The sequence below is a fragment of the Silurus meridionalis genome, chromosome 11, assembly GCF_014805685.1.
Source record: "Silurus meridionalis isolate SWU-2019-XX chromosome 11, ASM1480568v1, whole genome shotgun sequence".
Lineage (NCBI taxonomy): Eukaryota > Metazoa > Chordata > Actinopteri > Siluriformes > Siluridae > Silurus > Silurus meridionalis.
Genome location: NC_060894.1, coordinates 5,457,500 through 5,472,814, shown reverse-complemented (window position 1 = coordinate 5,472,814; position 15,315 = coordinate 5,457,500). Strand labels below are relative to the sequence as shown.

Genomic DNA, 15,315 nt, shown 5'->3' with positions numbered 1-15,315 from the left:
GGATTGCATCTCTATCAATATGGATAATTTTCGCTCGTGTTTTGCTTCATGGCATCGTCGGATGACTCCAGCGCAGCTAAAATGGCAGACTGTGTTTTATATTTTGTGTGTTTACGGGATGGACTTTGTGTTTTGTCAAGCGCGATATTTAGTCCCGGAGGAGACTCCAGAAGGTTCATTTGTAGGCAACATCGCCAACGATTTGGGAATAGAGACAACTAGACTTATTTCTGGAAAAGCTCGGGTTGTAACAAAGGGCGGGCGGCAATATGTCGAACTGAGCAGAGACAAAGGCACCCTCGAGGTGAAGGAGAGGATAGACCGAGAAGAGCTCTGCAAGCAAACAACGCCTTGCAGCTTCAGCTTCGATCTGATCATGGAAAACCCTATAGAACTGCATCGTGTCACTGTGGAGGTTCAAGATATAAATGACAATGCACCAAAATTTCCTAAAGGTACCGTCAATTTACAAATTAGCGAAAACACAGCACCGGGAAAACGTTTTCATTTAGACAGCGCTGTAGATTTGGACGTCGGTGAAAATGGTATCAAAAGATATTCTCTCAGTCAGTCCGATCATTTCAAGCTAATAAACGATCAGGCTGTTGAAAGATTTGTTAACATGGTTTTGCATCGTGAGCTCGATCGAGAAGAACAAAATAACATCGAATTAATCCTTACTGCATATGATGGAGGATCTCCTAAAAAATCAGGATCGATGAGAATTTACATTTCTATATTAGATGCAAATGATAATGCTCCAGTGTGTAAACAATCACTTTATAAAGCGGAAGTGAGGGAAAATTCTCCAATAGGCACAGTCTTAACTACAATAAGTGCCACGGATGCTGATGAAGGTGCAAATGGATTGGTGTCATATTTCTTTGCTCAGTCAAGTGAAGGAGCCAGGAGGCTTTTTATGATAAATTCAGAAAAGGGAGAGATTACAACGCTAGACAATTTAGATTACGAGACTGAGAAAAGTTATGAAATAAATATTGACGCAATTGACAAAGGAGGTTTGTCAGATACCTGTAGCGTTATAATAGAGATCATAGATGAAAATGATAACTCTCCGTCCATTCAGCTCATGTCATTTTCAAACGTCATTGCAGAAAATTCTCCAATCGGTACAACGGTGGCTGTAATTAATGTGGAAGATGCAGATTCCGGTAAAAATGGGCTTGTGCAGTGTAAAATAAATGAACACCTCCCGTTTAAAATTGAATCGTCTCTTTCTGAATACTATGCTTTAATTACAGATGAACCTCTTGATCGAGAAAATATTGCTGAATATAATATCACCATCCTGGTATCCGATCAAGGAAGTCCTGTACGTTACAGTAACAAAACATTAAATGTTAAAATTTCTGATGTGAATGATAATCCACCCGTATTCAGTTCTGAAGAGTATAAAGTATTAGTAAGTGAAAACAACTCTCCTGGTGTATCTGTGCTGACAATTCAAGCGCAGGATGATGACTGGGGCCCAAATGCTCGTCTGTCTTATTTTTTGGAGGAAAATAACATACAGGGCAACCCAGTGAGTTCTTTCGTCTCTGTGAATTCAGAAAGCGGGGTTGTACATGCAGTCAAGGTTTTTGATTATGAGCAAATGAAATCGTTCAGCTTCAATGTGACAGCGCGAGACGGAGGGTCGCCTCCTTTAAGTTCTGAGGTTACAGTGACGATCGTCGTTCAAGATCAGAATGACAATGCTCCTCAGGTTCTTTACCCGGTGCAGACTGGTGGCGCTGTAGTGGCTGAGATTGTGCCTCGTTCAGCAGATGTTGGATATCTGGTCACTAAAGTGGTGGCTGTTGATGTGGACTCTGGACAGAATGCCTGGCTCTCCTACAAACTCCAGAAAGCCACAGACAGAGCGCTGTTTGAAGTGGGAGCGCAGAATGGAGAGATACGAACTGTGCGTCAGGTCACTGACAAAGATGCTGTGAAACAAAAGCTCAATGTAATTGTGCAGGATAATGGACAACCATCTCGCTCAGCTGTAGTTAACATCAATGTAGCTGTAGCGGACACTTTTCCTGAAGTGCTCTCAGAATTCACAGACTTTACGCACACCAAACAATATAATGATGACCTCACCTTTTATTTAGTTTTAGCATTAGCTGCTGTTTCTTTTCTTTTCATCACAACGCTAGTAGTTATAATATCAGTAAAGATCTACAGGTGGAGGCAATCGCGCATCTTTTATCAGTCCAATCTCCCAGTTATTCCGTATTATCCACCCGGTTACGCAGACACAGGAGTCACTGGAACTCTGCCGCACGTGTATAATTATGATACTTGTATGACGACTGACTCGAGGAAGAGTGACTGCAAATATTCTACAATTGGAAGACAAGGGGTTATAATGATGGACCCGAGTTTTTCAGAAACTCTGAAGTGCGCGATGAGAGAATGTGTATTGCAGCCCGACCCAGAGTCACCGGAAGTGGTAAGGACAATTTATTTGATGTAGTGCTTACCAATTATTGAAAAATAAAGTATGTGTTAGCCTACGCACACAAAAACTACCTACTATTACATCTATTTTTTATTATTATTATTATTGGTCCAACCGGCCACACATTGTACACGTTAACTATTTGTTTAGAATACAGCTGTGTATTAGACTCTGTTCCGTCAAGCTAGGGTCTACTCCTTTTCAGTTGCAGAAATAACGCCAGTCTCGCTAGCTTTAAGCAGTATGGTTCGGTTTAGTGCTGTCTTAAAATGTGCTTTTGTCAGTTTAATTTATTACTGAAATGACTGTAGAATCACCACTTAATCATAGGAACAGAAATGCCTAATTGACCCACATATTTTACTTCTTGACATTCAAGTCGTCAAGTCAAGAGGCTTTTATTGTAATTTCTACACAGTGGTACACAGTACACAGTAAACAGTAAACATCATCATCGTTTCATCGAAATTGAATGAATTTTCTTCATTGTAATGTTACCACTTAAGTTGAATGTACTCATTCCTTTCCACTATACAAACAATTATTACATTCTAGTTGCAACAGTTTCAACTTAATTTATTTGGGGAAATTGATTGCTTTAAACCATATAAGTGCTGATAACACAATATGAGAGACCAACCTGAAACAACTCAAACAGTTTATTTGGTTGAAATCTGAAAATTTTATTTTGGAATACAAGACATTTCAATATCAAAAGCTCCAAAACCAGTTTACTACTGTTCACTTATGTTCAACATGAAATAAAACATGGATGTAATCTCTAGTTTCCTTGGGATAAGTGGTAAAATTTTCACCTAAATTACTTAACTTACAACATTTTTAAGTGTGACCATGCAATGCTATACATATTTATATTTAAGTTTATACACTTAAATAAAAATGTGATCCAAAAATATATACTGTACAGGGCCAGTAAAGTTTGACACCCTTTTCTTTATTTTATTCTTAATATTTTATTATTGTCAACATTGTACATTAACACTGAGAAATCTGAACTATGAAAGAAAACGTATGGAATTATGTAGTAAACAAAAACAACCCAGAATCTTTATAATATTTTAGATTATCAAAAGTAACTACATTTAGCTTTGATGACAGCGTGGCACACTTGGCATTCTCTCATTCAGTCTCACCTGAAATGGTTTTCCAACAATTTTTCCAACAATGCTGTAATCAAAGCAAAATGTAGTTACTTTGAAAAAATAAAACATAATCCAAGTTATTAACATTAAAAATATTAATTAAACTCAATGGAATAAATAAACAATATTTAAAATGTGAAACAAATTTAAAATTTACTTAAAATAGTTGTTATAATATGACATTCATTTTTGAGCTAAGTTAAATACATGCAAATGGGTGGCTTTAGTGTTTTTTGAGAATTATGTTTACTTATTTATTTTATTAAGATGTGCTGTTTTACAGTGTAAAAAAAAATACAAAAAATATATATCTCCACAATGATTGAATGAATTAATGAATTAATGAATTAATTAATTAATTAAAAATAAGTTCATTATTTTCTTTAATAATGTGAATATTAATATTTAAAACATGCTTTACCGCATAACATTTCCTTCTGGCTGATTTAACTTTATAAATATTTTAATCATTTAATAAAGTTGAATCTAAACTAATCTAATCAAATTGAGTCAAATGAATCATTTTAGTAGGAAATTGGTAAGACAAGTTATGTTATTTTGTTTTTTTTACTGTAGTTATTTTTTTTTTTTACCGTCGGAAGTAAATTGGTAAAAAATATTTAAAAATAATATTCATATTTTGAATGTATGTATTTGTGAAATTGTCTCTGTGACGTTTGGTACGATGTCTAACATAACGTTATATCCTATTTTTTTAAATATAATATTAGGAAAATATCTGTAATGTTTAGTATAGACTCAAAGGGCCGCTGTTTAACAACACAGTGCTTTCAAATCCTGAAATCCTCCCACATGTCCCATTGCATCAGAGAGCAAAGAAAGAGACAGCGAATTGCTCCATGTTTGCATTTACAAGAACCATTTTGTTTCTTGCAGTAATTTAGGAAATTGTGCGTTGTTGGTTTTTTTTTTTCAAATCTAGGGACATAAAAGCTTAAAATCAGAATTGGAATTCGGCAAGAAATGTACGCTATGGCGTGGTGGCACAAGGCCCTGCTTGTCTTCGTCTTTTGTTCTGATCGTGCGTGCGGCCAGATCAGTTATTCTATTCCCGAGGAAATGGCGAAAGGGTCGATGATCGGAAATGTCGCCCAGGATTTGGGATTGGAATTAAAAAGACTAAAATCGGGGAAAGCACGGATTTTTTCTAGTGACATCGAGCAATATGTGGAACTGAACAAAGAAAACGGATTTCTTCTCGTTAAAAAGAAAATAGACCGTGAGACTCTGTGCGCAAAAACAACTCCCTGTGCGCTCCATCTCCAAATCATTTTGGAAAACCCGATGGAGTTATATTCTGTCACCGTGGAGATCACGGACATAAATGACAATGCTCCTAATTTTCAGAAGACTGAAATGAGGTTTGAAATAAGCGAGTCAGCGATGATCGGTGCCAGATTCGTGCTTGGTGAAGCTGTCGATTTGGATGTTGGAATAAATGGACTTCGAAGCTATTCTCTTGATCATACAGATAATTTTGTGTTGGATAAACAAGCTGATGCCGGAAAATTGTGGACATGGTGTTACAAAAGCCCTTGGATCGAGAAAAACAAGCGGTAATAGAGTTGTCGCTGACTGCTTTTGATGGAGGAGAGCCACGGCTATCTGGCACGATGCATATATTCATAACAGTAGTGGATGTCAATGATAATGCTCCTAAATTTAATACAAAAATCTATAAGGCTACTATTCCAGAGAATGCACCAAAAGGCACGAAACTGATAAGAGTAAGTGCTTCTGACTCAGATGAAGGCTCAAATAGTCACGTAACATATGGTATTTCTGACGCAATGGACAGATCTGTGACTGATACTTTTCTTGTAGATCAGCAAAGTGGTGAAGTTACATTAATCGGTAACATTGATTATGAAAAAACAAACATCTACCAACTAGTTATTCAGGCCAGAGACCAAGGAGGACTCTCTGACACATGTAAAATAATTATTGATATCTTGGACATTAATGATAATAAGCCAAGTATTGATATTCTTTCTATGTCTAATTCTTTATTAGAGGAGTCTAAACCCAATACTGTGGTAGCTATGTTGAATGTAAATGATCCAGATTCAGGTGTAAATGGACACGTCCAATGCATGATTAATGATATTATTCCTTTTATCATCAAATCTCCATCCAATAATTTCTTTACCATCCTTACAGAAAATGAACTGGATAGAGAGAGACAAGCTGAGTACAATATCAGTGTAACTTGCTCTGATGAGGGATTTCCCTCACTATCGAGCAGCACTTCGCTCCATCTGCAAATATCAGATGTAAATGACAATGCTCCTGTTTTTGAGAGAAATAATTACGAGGCCTATTTGGTGGAGAACAACACACCTGGTTTTTCTATTTTCACAGTGAAGGCAAGTGATGCAGACTCCAACCAGAATGCACGAGTTTCTTATATTTTAGAAGAGAGCTCCGTTAATGGGGTTCCTGTATCATCATATGTGTCAGTCAGTCCTGATAGTGGAGTCATTAATGCTTTGCGCTCTTTCGACTTCGAACAGTTAAAGAACTTTAATTTCCGTGTCAGAGCACAGGACGGAGGCTCCCCTCCTCTCAGCAGTAATGTGACAGTAAAAATTACAATCCAAGATCAGAATGACAATGCTCCTCAGGTTCTATATCCAGTACAGACTGGTGGCTCGGTGGTGGCTGAGATTGTGCCTCGTTCAGCAGATGTTGGATATCTTGTCACTAAAGTGGTTGCTGTTGATGTGGACTCTGGTCAGAATGCCTGGCTCTCCTACAAACTCCAAAAAGGCACTGATAGGGCGCTGTTTGAAGTGGGACCACAGAATGGAGAGATACGAACTGTGCGTCAGGTCACTGACAAAGATGCTGTAAAACAAAAGCTCACTGTAGTTGTGGAGGATAATGGACAACCATCTCGCTCAGCTGTAGTTAACATCAATGTAGCTGTAGCTGACACTTTCCCTGAAGTGCTCTCAGAATTCACCGACTTTACGCACACCAAACAATATAATGATGACCTCACCTTTTATTTAGTTTTAGCATTAGCTGCTGTTTCTTTCCTTTTCATCACAACGCTAGTAGTTATAATATCAGTAAAAATCTACAGATGGAGACAATCGCAATTACTCTATCAGTCCAATCTCCCAGTTATTCCGTATTATCCACCCGGTTACACAGACACAGGAGTTACTGGAACTCTGCCCCATGTGTATAACTATGATGCTTGTATGACGATTGACTCGAGAAAGAGTGACTGCAGATATTCAACATTAGGAGGACAAAGTGTTTTAGTGATGGACCGCAAAGTTACTATGCCTCAAGGAGTCAGTGAAAATAAATATTTGGATGATGATAATTCTCTAGAACTGGTAAGTGCTTTCTCAACTTACTTTGCTCTTTTGTTTCCTTGCATTTCTCGAATTCTAATATGCTCGTCGGTTTTTTTATTGTCTGTTCAAGCTTTGTAATTATTATATTTTAAAAAGTTTTAGCGCTAAAATTTGCCACAAAAAAAAGTTTTAGCTCTTTTTCTTCGATGAAGAGTATACTTTTGTCTCTAAGTGCGGCTATTGATCTTTGGAAAATGTTGGCTTAATTTGCTGTGAATAACGGCTTTACTGACACAAGGTTGGAACACGAATAGAGATAGGACGATACATTTGAATGTCTTTAAGGTTAGAGTTTTCTGGAATTGAGCAGAAATCTTTGTTAAGAAAGTTCTTGTGTATTTTCTAATGTGTTTCATTAAATAACTTGGACAGTGCGTGTAGCAGTAGATGGATCGTATGCATTGAGGATGGCAAGATGGTTGCTGTATTCTATTGTGCACTGGCAAGTACTAATCTGTCTCTTTGCTTCCACTGTTTTATTTTGCGGCAGTCAGATTTGTTATTCTATTCCAGAGGAGCAGAATAAAGGTGCATTTGTAGAAGATGCAGGGCATAATTTATGGTTGGATGTGAAAAGACTTCTTGCAGGCCAAGCCCGTATCGTAACTGCCGATTAATAATCACTATATCAAGCTCAAACGAGACAAATGGATTTTGGTCCTCACTCAAAGAATAAACTGTGCACATATATGTGGCAAACTCACAACTTGTAGCTTCTGTTTTGAGATAATATAAAAAAATCCAATTACATCGTGTGACCGCCGAAATTATTAATTTAAATGACCACGCTCTGTCTTTAAACAAAAACGAGAATAAATTTAAGATCAGCAAGTCTGCAGCGCTAATAAAACTTGATCTTTGACAGGGGTGGTCACACTTGTTTATGATCAATTAATCAAAATTATTTGATTAGCAGCCCCTGGTTGCTACTTACTCTCTTCATTTCTATAGATGCAGTAAAGGTGTATTTAGTTTTTCACACATGGGTTTTCCATGTTGGCTTTATTTGTAAAATAAATAATGAGATCTGCTAAAGAAGTGTTTATTATTTTTTTGATGTCCTTATATGTAACACGATAAAAGAGGGTGTACTTTTATTTTCACATGATTGTAAACTTTGACTTTCAGTACCAATTATTTTGGACAGCAGCAAATGACTTATCTCTGTATTCTGAATAGTTACATTAAGTAATGATACTATACTATACTATACTCTACTATTCCATTTCATAATTCTACAACACATCATGTCACCATGCTATACATCATTATACCATGCCATATATTATACCACACTATACCATATTTCACTGCATGCAATACTATACCATATTTTTTTACATTATCTTATTTGTACCTTGCTATATCACTTGATACTACAACATACATAATATATCATGCAATATATCATCTGATTATTTGAGAGAACTGTTTAATTAACAACATTATATGTAGATTATGAATTCATAACCAATTAATGGTTTGTTTAGAAAGGTTGATATTAACATAAAGAGAAGGAAGAAGATGTGGAGGTGTGAGGATGGTGGAAGAAATAAGTAAATTCTTCTTAGCTCGTTTATTTAACTAATTTTAAGACTTGTTAAGACCTGGGTAATTTTATTGTGTCCTGATAGGCAACACCATAAAAGAGGGTGTACTTTCATTTTTATATGACTGTAAACTTCAGCTTTCAGTACCAATTGTGTTGGACAGCGGCATATCACTTATCTCTGTATTTTGAATGGATACTTTGATTATTGATACCATACTATACAATTTAATAATTATATTTCAACAAATCATACCACCATGCTATATTTAATCATATCATGCTATATATCGTACCACACTATACTATATCACAATGACTGCCATACCATATAATAATACTATCTCAAATGTAGCTCACCATATCACTTGATATTAAATCATACATAATATATCATAAATTATACCACCTGTTTTTTTTTTAGATAACTGTTTTATAAATATTATATGTAGTTTATAAACGCATACACAATTAGTGTTTTGTTTAGAAAGGTTTATATTACGAAAAAGATTATAATATAAATTGAGAAATGATACTATATTATGCCATTTCATAAGTATATTAAAGCACATCACCATTGTTGGTACATTTCTGGAAATTATTAAGTTTATTACCTAATCAAGTTTTGCTCTAGGGCTTTGAGGAATTATTGATAGGGAATTTGTATGTAGTTCTTAGATTTGACTCATAGGGCCGCTGTTTAGCAATGATGTACTAAGACAAGAGGTAGAATCATCAAATCCTCCCACGTCACCCCACTGTATGAAAGAGAAAAAGAGGCCGGACTTTTTCACGCCCAGTGTAAACGCGATGTCTGATAAAAATATTTTTTAATAACAGGAGTTTACGTTCGCGTTGTTGATGTTAAATCCAAATGTCCGTTATACTATCGCTGCGTTTACAATCGCTTAATTCAAAAATGGATATTTCTGCCATGCAGTGGCGCACGGTCCTGCTGTTCTTTGTCTTCTGTTCTGAATGCGCGTGCGGCCAGATTAGTTATTCTATTCCCGAGGAAATGGCTATAGGGTCGATGATCGGAAATATCGCCCAGGATTTGGGTTTGGACATAAAAAGACTGAAATCAGGAAAAGCGCGGATCTTTTCAGGCGAAAGCATGGAATATGTGGATCTGAACAGAGAAAACGGTTTGCTTTTGATTAAAGAGAAAATAGACCGTGAGTCTTTGTGCGCAAAATTAACCCCGTGTGCGCTTCATCTCCAAATCATTATGGAAAATCCGATGGAGTTATATTCTGTTACCGTGGAGATCACGGACGTAAACGACAATGCTCCTACTTTTCAGAAGAATGAAATGAGGTTTGACATAAGCGAGTCAGCGATGATCGGTGCCAGATTCGTGCTGGGGAAAGCTGCTGATCCTGATGTTGGAATAAATGGACTTCGGAGCTATTCACTTAAACCCACAGACAACTTTGTTCTAGACAAAGAATCTGGGGGGGAGAAGAATGTTGAGATGATTTTACAAAAACCGCTTGATCGGGAAAAAGAAAGCCAAATTACTCTGACGTTGACTGCGTTTGATGGTGGTGAGTCTCGGCTGTCGGGAACCATGCAGATATATATAACCATAATGGATGCTAATGATAATGCCCCTGTATTTACACAGAAGGTGTATAAAGCTGCAATTATAGAAAATGCAAAAAAGGGCACCAAATTGACAAGAGTAAGTGCTTCTGATGCCGACGAAGGTTCTAACGGTCATGTGTCTTATTATATTTCTGACGCAGTGGACATTTTTTTAGCAGATCTTTTTCTTGTAGATCAGCAAAGTGGAGAAGTTACTTTAAACGGCCTGATTGATTATGAAAAATCGAGTATCCATCAGCTTGATATTCAAGCCAGGGACCAAGGAGGACTCTCTGACACATGTAAGGTAATTATTGATGTGCTGGACATTAATGATAATAGTCCAGCAATCACAATCGTTTCCATGTCCAGTTCAATATCCGAAGAATCCCACCTTAATACTGTGGTTGCCATGCTGAAAGTAAATGACCCTGATTCAGGGGTAAATGGACAAGTTCACTGTACTCTTAATGATAATAGTCCCTTTACCATCACATCAACGTCCAAAAATTTCTTCAGCTTGTTTACAGATGAGGAGATGGACAGGGAGAAAGAAGCTGAGTATAACATCACAGTGACTTGCACTGATGAGGGACTTCCCTCACTCACCAGCACCACTTCTGTCCGTTTACTCGTATCAGATGTAAATGACAACGCGCCTGCATTCGAGAGAAATTATTACGAGGGGTATGTGACAGAGAACAACAAACCAAGTCTCTCTATATTCACAGTGAAGGCCAGTGACGCAGACTCCTCCCAGAATGCTCGGATTTCTTATCATCTAGAAGAGAGTTTTGTCAATGGAGTGCCTGTATCATCATATGTGTCAGTCAGTGCTGATAGTGGAGTTATTAATGCTGTGCGCAGTTTTGACTATGAGCAGTTAAAAAACTTACATTTCCAGGTGAGAGCACAGGACGGAGGCTCCCCTCCTCTCAGTAGTAATGTGACAGTAAAAATTATAATCCAAGACCAGAATGACAATGCTCCTCAAGTTCTATACCCAGTACAGACTGGTGGCTCTGTAGTGGCTGAGATTGTGCCTCGTTCTGCAGATGTTGGATATCTTGTCACTAAAGTAGTGGCTGTTGATGTGGACTCTGGACAGAATGCCTGGCTCTCCTACAAACTCCAGAAAGCTACAGACAGAGCGCTGTTTGAAGTGGGAGCGCAGAATGGAGAGATACGAACTGTGCGTCAGGTCACTGACAAAGATGCTGTGAAACAAAAGCTCACTGTAGTTGTGGAGGATAATGGACAACCATCTCGCTCAGCTGTAGTTAACATTAATATAGCTGTAGCGGACACTTTCCCTGAAGTGCTCTCAGAGTTCACAGACTTTACGCACACCAAACAATATAATGATGACCTCACCTTTTATTTAGTTTTAGCATTAGCTGCTGTTTCTTTTCTTTTCATCACAACGCTAGTAGTTATAATATCAGTAAAGATATGCAGGTGGAGACAATCGCGCATTTTCTATCAGTCCAATCTCCCAGTTATTCCGTATTATCCTCCTGGTTACGCAGACACAGGAGTCACTGGAACTCTGCCACACATGTATAATTATGATGCCTGCATGACGACTGACTCGAGGAAGAGTGACTGCAAATATTCCACACTGGGAGCGCGAAGTGTTTTAGCGATGGACCCGAGTTTTACTGAAACTATACAGCACAAGATGACGCGAAATGATTTCCTAGAAAATCTTAATTCTCCAGAGTCGGTAAGAGCTTGTTATAATAATACAATTATGTTCCCCCTTTCATTCAAATATATAATTCGAACCAGGTTTACATAACTGTGATTCTTTGTGGTATTTGGAAATATACTAAGCTTGATTGACTATTTCGTTTTATAGAAACTACATATGTTGTCTTTATAATAGACATGTTCAATTACTGCATTCATTGGCATTTCAGACATATCTATATTGGTGTATCTCAATCGTTGTGTAACCAGCAGTGCTAATTTTAAAAAATAAGCAAAAATAAATAATAGGTATCTATATATTGTAAAGGCCAATTCAAAATACAAGTAAGTATTTAACAAAGTTAAACAGAAATATTCTTTTTTTTTTTTTTTTTTTTTTTTTTTTTAGAGAGCGAATTAGCGTCAAATGAGTTTTTTTATAACAATAATAATAATAGTTTTGGTTAAATGGGTATTAAATCGAATTTGATTTAGAAAAATGCTTATCATGGCAACATAAAATATGTAGTTCTCACTTTTTGACTCAGAGGGCCGCTGTTTACTTACGTTGAAATGCAATCGTATCCCACCCAGACTCACATTATGAACAGGCAAAGAAAGAAAGCATTCGCGTCTCGTTCTCGGCATCTCCATAGTCTTGATTGATTTTATTAGACACAGTAGATTTTTAAAACGCTCGGTTTAGTATTTGCTTTTGACTATTTGGATTAGAATATTTGGCTTTATTTATATTAGGATTTACTGGTGAGAAGACTCAGGTGGTCTCCTTTACAGAAGCTGCGGCGATGTGGCACACGGTATTGTTTTTCATCATTCTTTCGTCTCGCCCAGCGCTGACGCAGGTCAGCTACACCATACCGGAGGAAATGGCGAAAGGTTCGATGGTTGGAAATATTGCCCAGGATTTGGGATTAGACTTAAAAAGACTGAAATTTGGAAAGCCGCGTATATTTTCTGGGGATAATACGGAATACATCGAGCTGGATAAAGACAGAGGTATGCTACATTTAAAAGAAAAAATAGATCGGGAGTATGTGTGCGCTAAAACAACACCTTGCGCTTTACATCTCCAAATGATTCTTGAAAACCCGATGGAACTGTACACGATAACTGTAGAAATCATGGATATCAATGATAATGCGCCATTTTTCCAGTCGAGGAAATCCGTTTTGAAATAAGTGAGTCGGCTGTACCCGGAGCGAGATTCATGTTGGAGAGAGCAATGGATGCTGACGTCGGTACCAACGGACTTCAGAGCTACTCACTTAAACCTACAGATCATTTTGTGTTAGATTCAAAAAATGATCCAGAAGGAATCGTTGAAATGGTTTTACAAAAAACACTGGACAGAGAAAAGCAGGAAACGTTCACTTTGTTATTAACAGCCATGGATGGAGGTGAACAGATTCTGTCTGGTACTGTACAGATACACATTACTGTACTAGATGTTAACGATAACGTTCCTGTTTTTACACAGAAAGTGTATAGAGCCACGTTAACAGAAAATTCAGCAACAGGAACCAAATTAGTTACAGTTAGCGCCTCAGACGCAGATGAAGGTTCAAACGGTCAGGTAACATATTATTTGTCAAAACAAAGGATAGTTTGTTAGAGTTGTTTGATGTAGACAGACATACTGGTGAGGTTATGTTGAAGGGTGAGGTTGACTTTGAAAAATCAAATAGTTATCAGCTTGAAATTCAAGCTAAAGACAGTGGAGGACTGTCAGATTCATGTAAAATAATTATTGATGTGCTAGACATGAATGACAATAGCCCAGCTATTACGATTCTGTCTATGTCCAGTTCAATATCTGAAAATTCTTTTTCTGGTACAGTTGTAGCGATGATGAAAGTAAATGACCCTGATTCAGCTGCAAACGGACAAGTTCATTGCACTATTAGTGATCAAATTCCTTTTGCAATTACATCCACATCTAAAAATGTCTTTAGTCTGCTCACAGATCAGGAACTGGATAGAGAGAAAGAAGCTGAGTATAACATCACTGTGACTTGTTCTGATGAGGGACTTCCCTCACTATCCACCAGCACTTTTCTTCATTTACACATATCAGATGTAAATGATAATGCTCCTATTTTTGAGAGAAATTATTATGAGGCCTATGTGGTGGAAAACAACACTCCGGGTCTCTCTGTATTCACAGTGAAGGCCAGTGACACAGATTCCAATCAGAATGCTCGAGTTTCTTATATATTAGAAGAGAGCTCTGTTAATGGATTTCCTGTATCATCATATGTGTCAGTCAGTCCTGATAGTGGAGTCATTAATGCTTTGCGCTCTTTTGACTACGAGCAGTTAAAGAACTTCCATTTCTGTGTCAGAGCACAAGACAGAGGCTCCCCTCCTCTCAGTAGTAATGTGACAGTGAAAATTACAATCCAAGACCAGAATGACAATGCTCCTCAGGTTCTCTACCCAGTACAGACTGGTGGCTCTGTGGTGGCTGAGATTGTGCCTCGTTCAGCAGATGTTGGATATCTTGTCACTAAAGTGGTGGCTGTTGATGTGGACTCTGGACAGAATGCCTGGCTCTCCTACAAACTCAAGAAAGCTACAGACAGAGCGCTGTTTGAAGTGGGAGCGCAGAATGGAGAGATACGAACTGTGCGTCAGGTCACTGACAAAGATGCTGTGAAACAAAAGCTCACTGTAGTTGTGGAGGATAATGGACAGCCAACTCGCTCAGCTGTAGTTAACATCAATGTAGCTGTAGCGGACACTTTCCCTGAAGTGCTTTTAGAATTCACAGACTTTACGCACACCAAACAATATAATGATGACCTCACCTTTTATTTAGTTTTAGCATTAGCTGCTGTTTCTTTCCTTTTCATCACAACGCTAGTAGTTATAATATCAGTAAAGATATGCAGGTGGAGACAATCACGTATTTTCTATCAATCCAATCTCCCAGTTATTCCGTACTATCCATCCGGTTACACAGACACAGGAGTCACTGGAACTCTGCCGCACATGTATAATTATGATGTTATGACGACTGACTCGAGGAAGAGTGACTGCAAATTTTCTACAATCGGAGGACAAAGTTTTTTAGTGACAGACCCAGCTGTTGTAGAGACTATGCAGCGTTCGATTAAAGAAAATATATTTCGAGAAGATCCTGATTCTCCTGAAATGGTAAGGATTTATTATATAAATTATATATGTATTAACATTATAATATATTTAAAAAATATATAATATTTATAATTATAAAATTGTTGTATGTAAGTCTGTAAGAAAACTTTAACTCTACAAATTAGGTTTTTTTGTTTTATTGGTTTATGAGTGGTAAGGAATTCTCTCACCCTTGGTTTTGTGCTGTGAGTGGTGGTTTGAAAGAAGTTTGTGTGTATGCAGCTGAGTGAGAGAGAAAAGTGTAGAGAACGTGATGAGAAAAATAAACTGTTAGATAATAATTAC

At 37.4% G+C, this 15,315-nt stretch overlaps 2 protein-coding genes and 1 pseudogene across 2 annotated transcripts in view; all 3 read left to right on the top strand.

Moving 5' to 3' along the window:
• LOC124393520 overlaps positions 1 to 15,315 on the top strand; it is a 243,501-nt gene that overhangs the window by 153,781 nt on the left and 74,405 nt on the right.
• LOC124393333 lies at positions 4,476 to 10,388 on the top strand (annotated as a pseudogene).
• LOC124393347 (protocadherin alpha-8-like) lies at positions 9,361 to 10,825 on the top strand. Its single transcript, XM_046861090.1, has 2 exons — positions 9,361 to 10,468; positions 10,681 to 10,825. The coding sequence occupies exons 1-2, from the start codon at positions 9,446 to 9,448 to the stop codon at positions 10,693 to 10,695; spliced, it is 1,038 nt and encodes a 345-aa protein (XP_046717046.1). The 5' UTR covers positions 9,361 to 9,445; the 3' UTR covers positions 10,696 to 10,825.